Source organism: Sciurus carolinensis, chromosome 14, assembly GCF_902686445.1.
Source record: "Sciurus carolinensis chromosome 14, mSciCar1.2, whole genome shotgun sequence".
NCBI lineage: Eukaryota > Metazoa > Chordata > Mammalia > Rodentia > Sciuridae > Sciurus > Sciurus carolinensis.
In genome coordinates this window covers 71,543,508-71,564,055 of record NC_062226.1, presented here as the reverse complement: position 1 = coordinate 71,564,055, position 20,548 = coordinate 71,543,508, and the positions used below count along the sequence as shown (strand labels likewise).

At 41.1% G+C, this 20,548-nt stretch overlaps 1 protein-coding gene across 17 annotated transcripts in view; it reads left to right on the top strand.

Annotated features, from left to right (window-relative positions):
• Trpm3 (transient receptor potential cation channel subfamily M member 3) overlaps window positions 1-14,597 on the top strand; it is a 522,169-nt gene extending 507,572 nt beyond the window's left edge. For 15 of the 17 annotated variants that reach the window (XM_047523941.1, XM_047523940.1, XM_047523938.1 and 12 more), the window contains 2 exons: window positions 2,195-2,327; window positions 5,761-14,597. In XM_047523941.1, the coding sequence (XP_047379897.1) occupies window positions 2,195-2,327; window positions 5,761-7,213 (1,586 nt within the window). In that variant the 3' untranslated portion in view covers window positions 7,214-14,597. The remainder of the gene's footprint in view (window positions 1-2,194; window positions 2,328-5,760) is intronic. The other 2 variants (XM_047523943.1, XM_047523944.1) reach the window with 1 other exon arrangement.
• The last annotated feature ends 5,951 nt before the right edge of the window (window positions 14,598-20,548 follow it).

The following is a 20,548-nucleotide window of genomic DNA, read 5'->3' as shown; positions in this document are numbered from 1 at the left end:
AGCCTTAGGGGTTGAGCCCACATGACCTCATGAAGAAACAAGCCTTACTTTCCATTATGCAAAGAACAAAACAGGAGACTCCACCATCCATCTTCTAGCCCAGTGTTTCTAAAGGAAGTTCTGTTAACACTGGGGTGGAATAATTCCTCATTGTGTAAGACTGCACCACACATTGCAGGAAATTAGCATATCCACCCCCACATATTAAGTGCCAGTAGCTCCTGCAGATTCCTAAATGCCCTTTGGGTACCAACTCTCAGTTAAGAACATTGGGAATCCAGCCCCATACGGACCAGCTACTGTGGTTTCTCCAATTGCACAGAGTCAACCACCTACATTAAATCTATGAACAAGAGCTCTGGAATCGTGTCTACTTCCCCCCATGTGATGCCAGTATATAGATAGGGTTGAAAACCAAAGCCCCTTAAGCAGCCCCTTCTCCAAGTCTGAAGCTCTTAACTATCTCCCTGACAGCAGCAATGCCCTACTTCTTTCTAGACACTGAAATTGGAGAGTTGGAAAGAGCTGGAAGTTCCAAAATCCCTCTTTCCATCTGAAACACAAATTTAGGCAAATAGAAAGTTGGGGGTGAGGTGGACAATGATATACAAGTTGAACCCTGAACTTTTCTATTCAGAACTTTGGTCAGTGTGAAAGATTATGGGTTGCGAAATCGGGAGCAGAGAAATGTTGTAATGAATTATACCCTGCAGTGGACACTGAGATGAGGAAGAACTGGAGGTCCCAAAGTCATTTACAGTAAAGCATGGGTCATTTGTAGTAAAAGGAAAGTCTCACTTATCCAAAGAGCTTAGGAAGGGGTGTGAAATAAAACACAGAAAGTGGAGCATGCCTTAGGCCTGTTTGTGCTCCAGGGCCCAACCCTCAGAGACCAGAGGACCTGAGCCAGCCAGACATTGGAGCAGGTAGGAGTCCGCTCCATAAAGCTCTAACTCACAGTTTTCTCATTGCTATTATCCATAGTAGCAATAAAAGCCTCACCAGGTCTCTGGCTACATGGAAGGGAGCTTTCTCAGAGAAGGAAGATTTTGGAGCCGTGGCTGGGTCAGAAAGGATGAAGAGGAGACAGGAGAGCCCTTAATCGAGAGAAAGTGAACTTTTCACTGTCAATCTGTAGCCTTAATTAAAAGATCCCGGGGGACTGCCAGGTTCTTGTAGAGCCTCAGATAAAAGCACTCTGAAGTATAAAATGTAAGCTATATTGTAAAATTTGACATGTTGATGGATTTTTTTTAAATAATATTTTATTTTTTAAGAAAGAGCATTACATTTAGCCAAAGAAGTCAGAGGAGGTGTTATTAAGGTGCCAACAGAGTAAGAATTTAGAACACCTCTTTTGGGCTCAAATACAGCAATAGTGGAAAGGGGTCTGTACTTTGTAGGCCTCCATACCTGGCCTCTTCTCATCCATCTTCCTCCCACCTCAGGCTCTATGTAATTTCCTCACTGAACCTCAAGTGTCCCCTTCTAAGAAAGCCCTCCCTCTCCTCAAGAAGTCTGCCATATTTAAGGAAAGCAGTCTGACTTCTGATATTTTCTTTACTCTCATCTGCTTTTAAATTCATATGTTTCATGTCCCCAGCAAGTTCAAACAAAAGTCTCAAAGCAAGGAAGAAAGAAAATTCCTGAGGAGCTAAGATTCAGAGCTCCAAACACTTGAGATGATCCCTGTAGCATCTCTTGGGCATAGGATTAGAAGAAGGACTTGCCCATTTATGGTTCTTCCAAAACAACTCTCCTAGCCAGACCCTGATTCATGAACCCATTTAAAGGTTCGATCTCTACTGGGCTCTTTTCATGTCATATCAGTTATGAATAAGTTTACCTGCTATAAGCAGAAAACCTAAATAACAATAGCACAAATAAATATGACTTTGCTTCTCTCACATAACAAAAAAGAGACCCATAATCCAGACTAACAATGGCTTCCTGAAGTCAACAGCCAGAGTCCTTCTGTTGTTAGGCTCAGCTCTTCCTTTTGTGCTATCTTGTTCCATGGTCACAGAATAGCTGAATCTGATCGAATCTAGCATTCAGAAGGCAGTGATGCAAGTCACCCAGTTGGATTTTGATTTCATTTGAGACTAGACGCTAGGCCCCTTTTCCCTACCTTGTTTCACCTTGGGAACTTCATTAGGCCTTCTCCACCTCACAACTCTCCTTTTTTCCACAGAACTCTTCATAACTGATGATGAGCTCAAAAAAGTACACGATTTTGAAGAGCAGTGCATAGAGGAATATTTCAGAGAAAAGGATGATCGATTCAACTCATCCAATGATGAGAGGATACGGGTGACTTCAGAAAGGTATGTTTCCTGGGCACTTGCCTCCTACAGATGCTTTATAGCATGGCACGCTTTATCCATTTAATTCATTTTATGATCCCCAATCAGAGACCCCTTGTGTTTATTTTTATTTTCCAAGAAAGCATAGAGTTTTTGAGAGAACAGAACATTGCATGAAGTGTTCTCGATCAAATCCAGACTTGCAGATCCTTGGCTTCTTCAGTAGGCAGGAGCAGTAGTCCTCCTGGACAGCAGAGATTGGCAAGTTCAGGGCTGGGATTACTGTCTCAGACCAGTAACTAGAAAGTTCTGACCCAGATACAAACCAAGAGAGACTCAACCTGAGTCTGCACTTTCCAACAGTCTCATAATACAGCACTGAGCATCTTCTCTGGCAGAGTAGAATGATACTGGAGTCTGGCTCTATGGGTACTCAGTACTTTCCAGATAAACAGCAGCAAGAGACTTGTGGATCATTGAGAATCATGATTGAGTTTTTCCCCAGAATTGCTTCATTTGTTTGTTTGTTTGTTTCGTTTTGTTTCCCCACCCCACCCCACCCCCACCCCCGAGCTGGGACTCTGGTGCACACTTGTAATCCCAGGGGCTCAAGTGGTTGAGACAGGAGGATTAAAAGTTCAAAGCCAGCCTCAGCAACTTAGCAAGGCTCTATGCAACTCTGTGAGATCCTGTCCCTAAATAAAATACAAAATAGGGCTGGGGATGTGGCTTAGTGGTCTAGTGCCCCTGAATTCAATCCCTGGCACCCTCCCCTCCAAAACAGAAAGTGTTTGGTTTTGGTTTTTGCTCTTTATAGGACAAGAGAAAAACAAAATAAAACCAAAAAAAAAGTAGATTTTTCTACCCTGTGATTACATACTTTTAGATCTCATTGACCAAATAGATTTGAGAGCCATTAGGGGGAAAAAAAAAAAATCTCTAAATGAAAAGAATCCTTTAAAGCTAATAACAAGAGATTTATGTGGATGCTCTTATATTGTCTTGTTCTTCTTGTTTCATTGAAGACTAAGAAAAACTTCATTTCAGGCTAGTGCATTTAAAGCCCCGCATTTGGGGACTACTGTTCTCAAGAACACTCAGAATATCACAAAAAAATGGGTATAACTTTACATTTTTACCCATTTGCAGTAAGAAAATGGCAGAAGCTACATATAAATAGTGTAGGAAGATAAAAGATATTGATTACTTTAGCTAATATGAATCAGGATTCTAAGATTCAAGACAGTCCCTTCTAGCTTTCATAAAATGACATTTTTATCTGCTTATCCACTTCAAACATTCCCTACGGACTGTAGAAATTACATAAATGAAATTTATTTTCTGTTCCTGGCCCTTTATTTCCTTAGAAAATGCAATCTAAATGAATATATATATATATATATATATATATTTGAGTGATTGTATCCATAGGTATCAAGCCAGTATTAAGAAAGTTTAAAACCATGCACAGATTTTATACATATCTATCACTGAAAAATAGAGCATTTTGTGATGATATCCTGTGAAGCAACGGAAAACAGAGGAAAGAGCTGCAAATATGAAGGTCTTTCCCATTCTGTGACCTTGCAAAAACTATTTATTAATGTACAGATAGCCATGTGGGTTCCAGAAAATTATGCCATGTAAGCACATAACCATTGCTCAGGCTTCTATCTATAAGCCTTTGAAATAAATGCCTTTTGAATTTGGAAAAGGCATAGACCTTGAAGGAAAAAAAAAAAAAAATGGTAGGGAGGAAAGAGTGTTAAGATACCAGGAAAACCAAATGCAGCGGAGCACACCTGTAATCCCAGAGACTCGGAAGGCTGAGGCAGGGAGGGGAATCACAAATTCAAGACCAGCCTGGGCAATTTAGCAAGACTCTGTCTGAAAATAAAAAATGAAAAGGTCTGAGGATGTCGCTCAGTGGTGTAGTGCCCCCGGTACAATCCTAAGTAACAGAAAAAGGAGAAGAAGAAACCAGGAAGCCTTTTCTCTCTGGAGAACAAGACATCAGCACATGTGAACATGCTGTGACCATGTTAGCAACTCCTGGAGAGAAACGAGAGGGAACTACAGCACTCATGTGGGAGCCTCTCATGCAGTGTCTGCAAACCCTTCCCCAAGGCCCAGTTCTGTCTGGGTGGATACAGAGCCTCATCCTCAGAGAGGGTGAGAAAGGTAAACAACTCCCAGAAACCCAGGACAGAGTGTAGACACCCCAACACACCCTCCCTGCATCCCGGAGTAACAGGGCCCAGAGAATCAACATGCCCTCATGACCAAGCCCACGAGCCTTGCACCAAAACTCATTCTCCTTCATGGCTTCTTCTGTGTTTGTCTGCATTGTTTCTTGTTGATTGTTTCCTGTTGCTGTAGTTTGTTTTTGTTTGTTTGTTTGTTTTGCCTTTGGAAGCATGTGAAAAAGTAGTATCTTTCAACACCGAAATTGTACTCAGCACGACAGAAACAGGTGCCCAAGGGAAGAGAAATTGACCAAAGAATGAGTGGGTCCATATTGCCCACCTTGCACATCTCCAGGATGTGTCCTTTCCAAGTCGGAGCAGCGGCAGACATCACCTGTCCTCTGCATTCTGTTGGTAGAGACAGAGACAGATACACTGGGTCTTGTGTACATACACACTGGGACAGATACACGTGGTTGGATTATTCTAAGTTACATGCGCACATTCTACATAGTACATAGAACATTTCCTAATTCCACCTTTGTGTTAGACAACCCCAATACAGAGATTTGAAATCAGAAACACTGAGAGCTTACTTCCTCTCCTGGTCACTGGCCACATCATGTCTTTCATAGACCCTGTTGTGATTATTCCAAAATGAGCCCCTCAAGTTCTGGAGATGGAAGAGAGGGAAAGATAAATAAAGATCTCCTCGCATGGAACTTCTTATTTTCCATAAGAGCTTCTTCTTTTTCTTTCTACTTGGTCACTTGATGTATCTCTTGCCTTGGGGATTCCTGTTGATCCACAAATTTTCATCATCTATGCCTCCATTTTAAATTCTGAGTTACTTGATCAAAATCAGCTACTAGTGGTTCCAATCATGCAAGACCCCTGCTTGGCTTCTCAGGCCTGTTTATCTGGGATACATGCCTGTTTACACTTAACTTTTCAAGAAAAAATTTTAAAAGAGTAAGGGAAGTACTCTAGTTACATAATAAACATGTAAAATTGGACTCTAGGACATTTCATTTTTTTAAAAATCACTACCCCTTTTGTTTTTTTAAAAACCCCTATTAGTCAAGCCCCATGACTTAAATGTCTCAGACAGTTGGATGGTTACATGGTCAAGCACACCCAGAGTTCTGCAAGAAAATGGATGAGACAATTCAGACTTACATTCCAACCAGGCATGGTGGACATGCCTGTTATCCCAGCTACTTGGAGGAACCTGACCCAAGTGACTCTCATTCTCTCCTTTCACACAGGGTAGAGAACATGTCCATGCGGCTGGAGGAAGTCAATGAGAGAGAGCATTCCATGAAGGCTTCGCTCCAGACCGTGGACATCCGACTGGCACAGCTTGAGGACCTCATTGGGCGCATGGCCACGGCTCTGGAGCGCCTGACAGGTCTGGAGCGAGCCGAGTCTAATAAGATCCGCTCCAGGACATCCTCAGACTGCACAGACGCAGCCTACATCGTCCGCCAGAGCAGCTTCAACAGCCAGGAGGGGAACACCTTTAAGCTCCAAGAGAGTATAGACCCTGCAGGTGAGGAGACCATGTCCCCAACCTCTCCAACCTTAATGCCCCGTATGCGAAGCCATTCTTTCTATTCAGTCAATATGAAAGACAAAGGTGGTATAGAAAAGTTGGAAAGTATTTTTAAAGAAAGGTCCCTGAGCCTACACCGAGCTACTAGTTCCCACTCAGTAGCAAAAGAATCCAAAGCTCCTGCAGCCCCTGCAAACACCTTGGCCATTGTTCCTGATTCTAGAAGACCATCATCATGCATAGACATCTATGTTTCTGCCATGGATGAACTTCACTGTGACATTGACCCTCTGGACAATTCCATGAACATCCTTGGGTTGGGAGAGCCAAGTTTTTCGGCTCCAGCACCTTCCACAGCCCCTTCAAGCAGTGCCTATGTAACCCTTGCACCCACAGACAGACCTCCAAGCCGGAGCATCGACTTTGAAGACATCACCTCCATGGACACTAGGTCTTTTTCTTCAGACTATACTCACATTCCAGAATGCCAAAACCCCTGGGACTCTGACCCTCCGATGTATCACACTATTGAGCGTTCCAAGAGTAGCCGCTACCTAGCTGCCACACCCTTTCTTCTAGAAGAGGCCCCCATAGTGAAATCTCATAGCTTTATGTTTTCTCCTTCGAGGAGTTATTATGCCAACTTTGGGGTGCCTGTGAAAACAGCAGAATATACAAGTATTACGGACTGCATCGACACAAGATGTGTCAATGCCCCTCAAGCGATTACTGACAGAGCCACCTTCCCTGGAGGTCTTGGAGATAAAGTAGAGGACTTATCTTGCTGTCATCCTGAGCGAGAAGCAGAACTGAGCCACCCTAGCTCTGACAGTGAGGAGAATGAGGCCAGAGGCCGGAGAGCAGCCATCGCGATGGCCTCCCAGGAGGGTGACAACTCAGACAGAAACCTGTCCAACAACATCACGGTTCCCAAGATAGAGCGTGCCAACAGCTACTCAGCAGAGGAGCCAAGCGCACCATATGCACACACCAGGAAGAGCTTCTCCATCAGTGACAAGCTTGACAGGCAGCGGAACACAGCAAGCCTGCGAAATCCCTTCCAGAGGAGTAAGTCTTCCAAGCCAGAAGGCCGAGGGGACAGCCTGTCCATGAGGAGACTGTCCAGAACATCAGCTTTCCAAAGCTTTGAAAGCAAGCACAACTAACTCTTCTTACTATGTGTTGCAGGAGGCTCGAGAATCCAGCCCTAAATTCTTCCCAAACTCTACCTTTTCCCCCTTCCTTGAATCACACCCGCTTTATTCTTAGCTGAGCAAAACAAGCAATGCGTTGGGAGATGTTAACTCAAAGGTGACTTCTGGGTCACAGATCAAGAAAGCATTTGATCTGACCCAGTGCCAAACACAGGGTAGTTGGGGCATGTTCACACTTGTGGGTAGGGAGGGGATGCGGGGAGAAGAAGGGTTAGAGATGAAGGTGTATCACCAGGCACTGCAGAAAGCTGTGAGCTCTGGGGAACCAAGGGGCTTCAAGCACTCTCCACACCAGGAGGCATCTTGTGATTTCTACCCATTATCAAGAGCTTTAGGATGCAGGGCTAAATTGCAAAATAAAATAAAATAATCACCATACAAAATGAGATATTCTAAACTTCAATTCTGTTTTCTTTTCGCATTGGCTCCATCACTGGTGACTGATGAAGAGCATCCTTTTTATTCAGTATAAGCCGGCAGCAAGCAGTTCTACCTAACGTCCCACATCCTTCTCATGCCAACACCTCTGTAATTGGTCATTATAAAGAAAAAACAAGGTAACAGTCATAGTTCACCTGTCTCTTATATATTCACTTCTGGTGCCACAACTGTTTTATCTTTTTTGAAGAAAATAAGGGAACAGAAATGCCTTTTGGTCTTGCAATCGAAATGATAGAAGAGCTGATGTTAGAAGCAAAAGTCACGTGATTTATCATATATGGTGGGCATTCAAGTACAGTCGAGCAAGCTCAGGATGAATGTAATTAAATAACTTTATATTTCTTAATTTATTTTGTATCTCTCCTGTCATCAGTGAATTCATTCATTGAATATGTAATATTGAACTTAAAAACAGTGGGCAGAACTAACCTAAAATTGCCATATGGGATATTGTTATAGTCTCTCCATTCATGTCCTGTGTAGTACCGCTGTGTGACCTCCATCATTTGCATGACTCCACCCACTGCATCCTCTGAACACCTCAAGGTGTTAACTGCCAATTTTTCACACCCCTCATCACATGGCCATTTTGTATACAAAAACATGGTTATATGTGGCTATTTTCATACCTAAAGTTTTGCCATCTAATCTGAGCTCAGCATAAATTTAATTGGAATTTTTCAAGGGCTGGTATCTTTTTTATGGAAATGTTCCAAAGTACTTTTTAAGGAAGTTTCAAAACCATAAATAACTTTAGAATTGACTAGGAGTTTGGTATCAATCCAAAGCCATCAGTTGCAGGCATGCCATGAATATTTTTCTTATATACAGAGCTATAAAAAAAGATATAGTAGGCCAAAATAGAAAGCAAATAAACCATGTAGAGAGTTCTCTAGTATATGCTGCTTATATACATATATATGCATTTACACAGCAACACATCTTTATATATAGTATATAAACAGACATACAGAGCTTTCTTAAGAGGCTTGGACTTTTCTATCTCCTGGAGGTATAACCAAGATTTTTTAATATTCAAGATTTTCCATTGAAAGAGTTCATTCTACCAAATGTTGAAACTATGACTTTTTAAATCTCTTATCATCTTAACTTTTCCATGTACCAAACAACAGTTGTCAAAATGACTCACCCTGCCTTCTGCCCCTTTTTGTCCAAAAGCACTCACTCTCATGACATTGCCTTTATTCTGGTTTCTCCCACACGGAGCTATTACACCAAGTACAATGTGAATAGATGTACAATTCTAAACCAACTAGAGAGATGCACTCTAGAATAGAAGCATAAGCATAACCTTCTATTCTAAAGTCACAATCTGGATTTGAAGTGACATAAAGAAATCTTGACCCCCACATCTTCAGATTCCTATTTGGATCCCTGAAATTTTAAAGAGAATAAAATCTTTTTTTTTTTTTTTTTGCGGTGCTGGGGATTGGAACCCAGGGCCTTGTGCTTGCAAGGCAAGCACTCTACCAACTGAGCCATATCCCCAGCCCAAGAATAAAATCTTTAAGAAAAATGACTTCATGTCCCTGGCCCAAGATCCTACCTGGATACTTTGTTTAATTATAATTGTAAACACTAAGATACCATTTCATGAAATCAAGTAAATTCATTGACAAAACCTCTAGCCTTTAAATATTTTTTTAAAAAACTGAACAAGTTTTTCGGTATAGAGTGACAAGGTCACACATGTAAAGAATGCCTTCTGCATTCCTTGTACTCCTTGGTAGGGGAATCAGTAACAAACACCCAAGCCCTTCATTTATAATTGCTCCGGAGACACTATCCCTTTACTGGGCCCCACATTGGTGTTTTCCCTCTCAGTAGACCTGCTTTCAGTCTGAGAATAAATCGGTTGTCTCTCAACTTCCTTGAGTCATGAGTCCCTATGAGGATCTGATGAACACGCTGAGTCTTCTCCCCACCCCCTAAAAATGTACATACATGTGAAGCTGCAATATAACTTTCAAGAATCCATAACCTCCTGGTCCTATACTGGTTGATAACGAGGAAAAGGAATGACATTTGCTCATAATCAGTATAGTTGCAATAGGCACTTTACATCTTAAGACCATTTCCCTGTGATTCTCAGGAAGGCCGAGTCTCAGCACCAGATTTGAACCACCGTTTCATTATTTCCATTGCTGAGATTAGATGTGGCTAGTTCAATACCCTTACATCCTAATGTTTTGATGGTTTTAAGTGGTGAGCACACTCACAAAGTCGAAGGCTGTCTGTGGGAGTCTGTGGAGGAATCCAAGGAGGTGAAGCCATTATTCTTTGACCATAGAGCAGGACATCAATCTCCTCCAGGACCTCCTTCTGGACCAGATTGGAAGTAAGGGAAAGAAATGATGAGCGCATGTGTTTCCATTCATCATGATTTCCAGAAAGAAAAGGAACAGGACCTGGGAAACTAAATACTTAACAGTCCTGATCTTGTAAACACCTGGTTCTTTTGTTGTGCATGAAAATTAAAAGTTAACATCTTTGGTGAAGTGTGTGAGATGTATAAGCCAAATTCAAGGACTTTAGACACAAACCGTGTAATCCTCACAAGCCATCTCTTTCCTGTGCACGTGCGTGTGTGTGATTTTTTGATCTCCATCTCTTTCCATTCCCGGGTTCTCTGTGCACCAGCATGGCATCGATTCTGTGGCCTTGTACCGTCAGGTTGTGCTCAGCTCATTTATTCCACCATGTCCCTGATCGAGGGAGCATTAATTACCTGTCTATGTGAATTAAGCAACTCATGAGCAGCAAGTTATTGAGGACCGTAAATAAAGTCATAGAGAGCTCCAGGAAGTAATAGCTTCTGTTTAATCATCTGCTTCAGAGGTGCCAATTTTTATATACTACTATATGTAATGATTTGTTCTAAATTGCTTGTTCCTTTTGGGAAAAAATTAAGGATGTTTTATGAAAATGACGGTGGAGGTTTCTTGATTAACCAACATACTTTACATTTATCATTAGAAACCCCTCCTTGAGGGCTTTGAACAAGGAGCTGGAAAGCTGAGCGCAGTTGGCATGGCTAGTTTGTGTAGTTCTGCAAGCCAAAAGGTGTATTAGCAGTCAGAACACAGCACTTTACAGAACTGGATTTTTTTAAGTCTAAGCTTATGGGGCCAGGACAATATTTAGCACTTTGAAAGTTCCCTTTTTAAAATATATATGTAAGAATAATTAAATGGGAAAAATGTAAAAACACAAAATGTGTTTCTTCTGAATGTTGCAAATGTATTCTAAAATATGGTTTCTATAGATAATATGGTAGATAACTGGATAGTACTTTTTTTCTTTTTTGGAGGCTTTACAGTCTAATCTTCCTAACTGTTTGGGCTGTTTAATTTCTTTAATAAATATTATCCAGTCGTCCATCATGCTATATCTATGGCTATACCATATGATATGTTGGGTAATGCTGTATTATAAAACATATGTAAACATATATGTAACCCGTGTTTAACCCAGCATAGTTGTAGCATGTGGTTGTATTAATGAACGTTACAGGACAGCTTTATAATCATTTATAAATCTGTAACATTCAATAAAGAAGCACATGTTGCAAGGATTAATTATGTTCCCTATTCCATGTTATTTAGCTTTCTCATGAAATGGGCATTTTTGTTCCTAGTCCACTTTGGTTTTCATTATTCCTTCAGACCACAGTAAAATATTTGTATAAGCTGATGTACTTCCTCTACCAAGTCCTGCAAGGTGTGGTAGGCAAGTTGTGATTTTGTGAAAGATGAACTGGCATGTTATGCAAAAGAGTATATGACAAATGAACTTAAAATAATATTTTAAACTCCAGTTGAATTAGCTGTTTGTTTACATCTGCTGACCCAATGCAGAAGCAGTGTACAGTATTTTATAAATATGTTCATTTAGTGACATTATGTCATTTCTAGATAAAGTGATGCTAGTGTGTAGGTGGTTTATATACTTGGTCTAGATATTGCATTTATAACTCACTGTCCTTTAACAGTAACAATGTGACTTAAATGAAGTACTTGCTCTCCAAACCCAGTCTTAATTTTATGTCAACAAAATGCATGCACTGCTTTATGCATTTCTTTTGACTTTTCTAAGGCACTTAACAGTTTACTATTGCCTGCTGCAATGCTTAAACCAGTTAGGAACTCACTCAAATTGTCAGGCTTCTTACACTAGGGATTATGTTTAATTTTTTAAATTAAAAACAAGGAATCGAGGGGTTTTTTCAATCTTTTTTTTTTTTTGTAAAGTTCTGAACAAATAATATGAGATAAAGTATTAACCACAGGTTGCATGATAGGGGACCCAGAGATGGTAAACCAGCACCTCTTGGATTTACCAAGGTGTTGGTCAGCCATGGTATGAGAGGCATGCTTCAGACTCTTTAGGGCTGCAAATTGCTTCACCAGAGATGAACATGAAAGGTCCATTCGTGACAGGGCAGAAGGTCACAGGTCACGTGAATGAGTGGTCCTGCACTGCAGTATGTGACTCCCTCCTTATCTTGTGGCTTTCTGCTTTCTTCCCTCTGTGGGTGAGCCTGGTCTCTGGGTGGGAGGCAGGAGACAGAGCACTGGATGACTCTGAAGAGTTTACTTTCTTAAAGAAATTGCCATTTCATTAGGAGAAGCTCTTTAACACACCTGGAAAAGAGAAGAGCCCGTGTGCACAGCCCTGTAAGCAACTGCTCCTAAAATGAGCGGAGAGAACTTCTCTCTGAGCCTTCTTTGACCTAAGCTTTCTCTTCTTTTGGCAAGTCAAATATTTGGCTGACTCTCTGATTGGAGTCAACCAGAAAAGGAGTTGATTCCGATTGAAGAAAAAGAAGATTATTTTTTTTCTTTGTCTTTTCTGGTTTTTAATTCATTTCAGAGGGGTTTTGTGTTACCTTTTCTCTGATGATTTCCTTGCTCCTATCACTGCAAATAAAATGAAGGTGTAACAAGTTCTGTGTGTCGTCTAAGAGAGGATTTAGGTGACCAGGTTATCAAGATGCAATAAAAGTGAGGTGAATGTGCCTTTTCCTAACCTACCCCATCTAACCAGCCACCTTAGGACTGCACATTTGCCCATTTGCACAGTGTGTGCTGGAAAGTGAACAAGATAGGATATCTAGAAGTTTCTTTCTGAAGAGCATCAGTGCCAGTCATGACCCCAGCCTTCCTCAGAGAAAGGCAGGCTACTAAGAACTGTGGGACACACGGGACTTTCAGCCTCGGGCCTGGGGGTGCAATGCTCTTCATCCCCTTTACTTCCTCCTTTCTTCTGAGTCCAACTTTAGCTCCTTTTTTGTGAGGCCAACAGACCATTGCTTCTATCACCTCAGTACCCTGTGGATCCCAACAGAGTAAGCCAAAAGAGCAACTACTTGGAAAAAGCCAAACATTCAGACTTCAACCCAGGCCTCAACTTCCCACTAATGCAGCCTCTCCTAACTGGCTGGCACTTGCATCTGCCTCATCCAGTTCTTTGCCTCCCTTACATCGTCACCAGCTTCTGACACATCATCAGGACCTGCCATCTGCATCTAGACTGAGGGTCTGAGAACTCAATCTGGGGGTCAGATTCAATATGCAAAGGTGGGGATAGGCCTGGTGAAAGACAGCAGAGAGACCAGACACCTGTGGTCCTAGTTACTGGGGAGGCTGAGGCAGGAGGATCACTTGAGCCCATGAGTTGGAGACCAGCCTGGGCAATATCGTGAGACCCATCTTGAGGAAAAATAGAAGAGAGAGAGGGAGGGGGGAGAGAGAAAAAGAGAGAGAGAGAGAGAGAAGAAGGGGGGGGAGAGAGAGAGAGAGAGAGAGAGAGAGAGAGAGAGAGAGAGAGAGAATATGAATGACAACAGAAGTAGCATTCATAAGGCATGAGAAAATACATATGACTCCACAAAGATATTTAAAGTCAGGTTTCCTTTCTTCTTTCTTTTTTTCTTTTTTTTTTTCTTTCCCTTCTTTGAGACAGGGTCTCCCTATGTTGCCCAGTCTGATTTCTAGCTCCTAGGCTCAAGAAATCCTCTTCCCTCAGCTTCTCTAGCAACTGGGATTACAGGCATGTGCCACTGTACTCCGCTCAAATTCAGGTTTTCGATCTCTGTGCTAGCCACCCAAATATGTCGCCAGCAGTGTTCCCAAAGGCTTGAGACTTCTGATTTAGAGCCAATCAGAATCAGTTTCTTGATTCCAATTTAGAAAGCTACAAATGGAATACACTGAAAACTAAATACACAGGGAAAAGGAACTCTCTCTCTTCGGAGTTATTCTGGTTCCCCTGGAAGATATATGCATGTGTACTTGTTAGCCACATCATTCTGGACCCAAACACAGGATCGTTGTGAGGGAGATTCAGAAGAGGGTACCGTAACATTGTATGAAGACTTATCTGCTTCCTGTCAGTACAGGATCTGACCTGAGTTTATATTGCTGCTACTGCTGTGTATAACAGTCCGTGCAGTACACTGTACTCATAGCCATTTCATAATATAGCACTTAGACTCTCTCATTTGTATATGTTCTAACCATAGTTTATAATGGGGGAAATTATTCAGAAATCATTTTTAAATGAATTCCTATAAATAAAATGATTTTGAAATTGGGTTTACTAAATATATATATATACATATATATATATATATATATATATACATCCTTCTTTGCATATGGATAGAAAGAGGTTTGCATATCTATTGACACTATGAATATATATAAATCCTTAGAGGAATTGTTCTTTTTTAAAGGTCTATTATTGGATTCACATTGCACTTTGAGCTTGTTTGTGTAGATATATAATTCAAAGCAGAAGTTGGCAGATACCACAGGAAAAACTTTCTGAAATTTCTGTAACAAATGTTTTGCAATAAAAAAAAAAAACTCAGTAGTTCAAAACATGACTTGGACTTCCTTGTGTATTTATTTGTCTCCATCTGATCTCCATCATACTCATGCAGACAACTTTTGGGTTCATAGAAATAACCTCCTCGCACTCCATGCAAAGCAGAGGTTACAAACCAGTAGCCTATGGGTCATATCTAACCAGCAGAGAATGGGTGTTACAGGCTAGCCTAGTGGTTTTAAAAACTTTGACCATTTTAAAATTGATAAATTTCACATCTAATTCAACATTTTTGGTGTCTCTTGAAAAATCTGAAGTTCTGGCAAAATAAAATCTAAGACATGCATCTCACATATCCCTTTAGAAGAAATGTATACCACAATCCCCACCACTCCCTACTCTCTCACCTCTGGTTTCCACCACTCAATAACATTACTGGAAGGCTCTCATTTGCTGGAGCCTTGGACTCCTGTATTAAAAATTTTTTGCAACAGTAGCTCTACAATTTCTAAATAGGAAAGGCTTAGGGTAGCAATTTGGTTGGATAAGAGAGACACAGTGAACATGTCCTCACTCTAATGGTATACAGCAAGCATACTTTGATTATCCATTTTAAAACCTACATTGATTGCCTCTCATTGGATTGGCTTTGGAAAAGCTGAGGGATGGGGGTGGGATCTACATATCATTCCTATTAAGTGTTCCTGGTTGCAGTTCCTGATAAGAAAAATAAGCAATGACCCCAGTCCTTATAAAGCAAATATTTTAATTTCAAATAGTATGGGAAGAGAAATTGTATATAGAGAGATATTTCTTTATTCAAAAAATATTTTAAGTAACTACCATGTGTCTAGTGAAGTGCCAAGATGAATAAAGGAAGCAAAGTCCTTTCTCTCTTGCATTTTTAAAGTCCAGCTTTAATGAAAATGTAATCTTATACAGTCTTATCACTACCATCTAGTTGCCTAAGGAATAGAGCATGAAAAAATATGGGTCTAGAAGTGCAGGGGAGTGACGATGCTCAGTGACAATGAGGCCTTTGTGGAAGAGGCTATGCAGCAATGTGCTCTGAAGTACAGGAAAAAGCATTAACTAATCAGCAAGGAAGACACTTCAGGTAAGGAGAATATTATTTTAATAAACACCCAAATGTTACAATGCTTCATCCCGGAGTCTAGAATTCATGGGTTGCATCCCCAGCATGGATCCCACTATTCAGAATGGGGCATGGCTCCAACCTGTTCCTTTTATCTTTAGCTCTCCCATTAGCTTTGTCTAGTCAATTTTTTAATGGAATGGCTGACCCAGTTTTCTGAAAGCAGTTTGCCTATATCCATGCATATGCATACTCACGTATCCCACGCAACATTCAATGATATGCCTTAGAAAATCAAGTCAACCATCATTTGCTGCCAAAATCTCAGATTTAAGCAAACACAGGTCTCCCTTGAAGGTCTTCCCCCTTGATGGAGGTAGGGGAAAGTGTAAATTCTCTAGAGCTAATTTATCATCACTTACTTGTTCATATTATCTCACTCAGTTAAAAAATGCACTATGGTTTGCGAGCCTATGAGTCCTGAATTACCACATTCTTATCACTACAATTCTCAGTTATTACTTATTTTTTACCCTTTCTGATCTGTGGTTGTTAATTGGACCTTTACCCCCATTTAGCATGCTGCTTTCTTATAGTTTAAGGTGTTTCCTCAAAGCCTTGGGCTTTATCACAGCCATTATCTTTCAACGTATTGTTGGAATAGATAATATGACACTACACAGTCATCCTAGAAAGATGTAACCTTACCTACCTCAAAATTGTAACCTTACTGCTCTGGTATTCTTTGTCTCACATACTTAACAGTCACTTTTTTTAAAATTAGGTGTATTAATTTGCTAGGACTGCCTGAACAAAGTATTATAACATGGATAGTTTAAACAATAGAAATTTGTCATCTCATGGTTTGGGAGGTTAGAATCCCAAGATCAAGGTGTTGCAGATTTGCCTCCTTCTTAGGGCTATGAGAGAAAATTTGCCTCATCCTCTTGCTCAGACTGTGGTGTTTTCTGACTATATCGACATTCCTTGGCTTGTAGGAGTATCATCCTAATCTCTGCCTTCATTTCCACTTATGTTCTCCCTGTGCACATTCTGTCTCCAGATTTCCCCTTTTTATAAGAGCATCTCATAGATTAGGAGTCTATCTACTCTAGTCTGACCACATTTTAATTAATTACATCTATAATGACCCTATTTCCAAATAAGATCTCATTCTTAGGTACTTGAGGCTAGAATTTCAACGTATGAATTTTGTGGAGACAAAAATCAACCCGTAACACTCAGTGAATTCGTGAACAGAAATATAGTGGTCATTTATCTTTTTAATATCTTTTAAAGTAAAGGGAACTCTAATTCAAGAATCAATCAGAAACAACATGTGTTAATCAATAGAAGAAAAGTCAATTACGCCATACCACAGAGCCATGGAAAATATTAAATCATGGTGCCAGGCAGTGGCACACACCTGCAATCCCAGCAACTCAGGTGACTGATCAGGAGGATTGCAAGTTCCAGACCAATTTCAGCAACTTAGCAAGGCCTTGTCTCAAAATAAAAAAAAAAAAAGAAAAGAAAGAAAGAACTGGGGCTGTGACTCAGTGGTAAAGCACCTCTGGGTTCAATTGTCAGTTCCAAAAAAATAAAAATAAAAACTAGTATCTATGATTTAATCCCAATTTTTATAAAAAGCCAAACCAGATAAACCAGATATATAAATATAGATGTATATGTATATGAACAATTTTTAAAAAAATGGAAGAAAATCCCAAAAAGGAGTGAAAGTTTTACAACCCAGGTTTTTTTCAAAAATTCCAATGCTGTATAAGAGCAACCTAAAGTGACCTAAATAAAGTTGGATCAACTGTCAAGAGACACCAATCAGGAGGTTTTTCTTTGCATTTGTGTTCAGAAACTCATTGTTAGTTCAGGGAGACAAGATGGCGGAATGGAAACACCTCACACTTGCCTGCTTCTCCACAAGATAGAACAACAGGTGTGTTGCAGTGTGGTGAGGTGGATGGCGGCAGGAGACCTGTCATCCAACAGCAGAGTGATGGACACCTAGTGACACCCACAGACTTTGGATAATAGAACTGCAAGAGAAACAAGAGTGCCCCAGCACCGATTGTAGAGTAACATGTCCAGGGGAGGGGTATAGTTGAAAGGGATCCCCCAGGAGCTTCATTAACACAGAATCTGGCACCCTGCAGACACACATACTGTCTAAACAGATAAGAGACATGGGATCTACACAGGAAGCTGGCTTTGAAGAAGGAATTCCTTGCATTTCCCAGAGAATTCTTAGGGTGCTCTGATTAGGAGTCATCTTGAGAACAGTTCTATTGTCTGAGCTTATACTGCTCAGGATGTCAGAATCCCCTACAGTTTCCCATTCCAGAAACTTCAAGGTCACTGCACTACACTGCCTCAGTGGATACCCACCTCATGAGACACTTGGTTTGGGGAAGCAACTCTGACACAAAACCACTGCAACACAGAGAGAGCAGAAGACACTTCCCTGTACTATTAGTGGCTCATTGACCTCTGAGAAGAGGGGAGTGAACAGTCAGACCAGCTGTGGGAGCCAACTCTGAGCACACCAGAATCCAGCAGATCTTGCAGATCACACACTTCCCCATCCTGCACAGATCTTTGCTGTTCCATTGCTCCTGCTCACTCTCAGAGGTTTCTGGAAACACACAAGAATGCTAGCCTTTGCCCCATCCCTAGAGGGTGTAGCATAAAAAGCTCTGGACAGAATGTCTGTTGTACTCCACAGTCTTTGCTAACTCGTCCCAGTATGCAGTGAAGCAGAGAAAAATAGAGGTAAGCTTCAGCCACAAAGTACACTTGCTCATCACCTGGCTGGCACCGTAACTGAAAGGATGGTGGCGGGGGAGGGGTGTGAAATACCCTAGCCACTCTTCCATTATGGGTTGTACAGTCTAAGAAGACCTGGAGAGATTTGATTGGCATATGTCACAATCATTTGCCCTCAACTCCTCATCTGAGCATCTTGGTGGAGAAGAAAATTTTTTTCTTCTCTTTCCGCCCCTCCCCCTTTAAAAAAATGTTTCCAGGCACAATGGTGCACACCTGTAATCCCAGAAGCTTGCGAGGCTGAGGCAGGAGGATCTCAAGTACAAAGCCAGCCTTAGCAACTTAGCAAGACCCTGTCTCAAAATAAGAAGTAAAAAGTTCTGGGTGTGTGGCTCAAAGGTTAAGTACCCCCCAGGTTAAATCCCTGGTACAAAAAAATATATATATTATTTTATGCTTTCTTTTGTTTTTTTGTTGCTGTTGTTAACTTTACTTTTATCTTTTGTTTCATATTATTTCCCCCTTTTCTGTGGTTGCTTCCTTTTTTCCCCTATGTTTTTGTGTGTGTGCATAGGATGCTAGCACCTCAAAGGTGCTCTGCCACTGAAATATGCTCCCAGTCCAGCTGAGAGGAATTGTACCCAGATCCAGCCACAACCCAGTCCTGCTTGAACTTTAACAGGTACTTCGAATTAAAGACCCGTAGAGTAGAGGAAGGGGAACAGGGGGAGGAAGAAGGAGAGGAAAAGAGGAAATGCTTGAGACTGAAGTGGAGCAAATTATATCCCATGCATGTATGATTATGTCAGAATGAACCCCAATATTATGTATCACTTTAATGCACTGATAAAAACCATTTTTAAAACGAATAAGGGCAGGGACTAGGGTTGTAGCTCCGTGGTAGAGTGTTTGCCTAGCATGTGTGAGTTACTGGGTCCAATCCTCAGCACCACATAAAAGTGAATAAAACAAAGGTATTGTCGTCATCTACAACTAACAGAAAAAAAATTAAATAGGGGGAATGAAAGCTCCTAGTCACTGACACTTTCTCAGGTAGACAGAGCAAGGGGGTCTGAATCCCTTCCCCTAGACAGGCATCCCCTCAACAGAAAAGAATAGCACAACTGTGGGGACACCACACTTAGAGGGGTCCTCTGAATCAGTCACACCACCTCTGTCAGATCACACACTGCTGACCAGACTGGATGTGAGTGTCTCAGAGAAGAAATCGTGATACTGGACCCTGCCTCTCCATGAATCACCAGGAACTGCACCAACGTCTAAACAGAGAGATAAGAGCTCCTGGTCCTTTATAACCAGAACAACCAGTATCAGAATTGCTTTCAAGTAACAGAGTCAATATCAAAAGTACCTGTGGAAACCCCATCACCTGATAGGGGGCTGCACTCCATTGTAGGAGAAACCACAGAGGGTGCACCCTACATACTCTTGTCTACACCACACCTGCCTGAATGACCAAAGGGTCCCCACTGTTGCAAGACCTACAGAGACAGTGGGTCCCTCAGATTCCAATACCCATAATCACAAGCAAAGGAGCCACAGAGAGATTACGCTATGGATTCCAAATGAAAATAATCTCAACATTGCACAACAGATCAAATCCCAAGATACATCATAAAGAGAAAGCCACTTACTAAGAAGGCCATCCCTTAAAAGTGGAAGAGAGGGGCTGGGGAGATAGCTCAGTTGGTAGAGTGCTTGCCTCACAAGCACAAGGCCCTGGGTTCAATCCCCAGCACCACAAAAAAAAAAAAAAAAAAAAAAAAAAAAAAAGTGGAAGAGATTTTAATCCCAAAAGATGCACAAATCTCAACCTAGAATCAAAAAACAAGATCATGTAAAAAGGAAAAAACAAGGTAGAATGGCATATCCTAATGTTCATAACTCCCTAGTAATGGATTCCAAAGATAGGAAAGTGGATGATATGCCAGATAAAGAATTCAAAATAATGGTTTTTAAGAAGGCTCAGTGAAGCTGGGTTTGGGGACACATGCTTAAAAATCTCAGCTTCTCAGGAGGCTGAGGCAGGAGGATCACAAGTTCAAGGCCAAAATGGACAACTTAACCAGGGCTTGTCTCAAAATGAAATTAAAAGG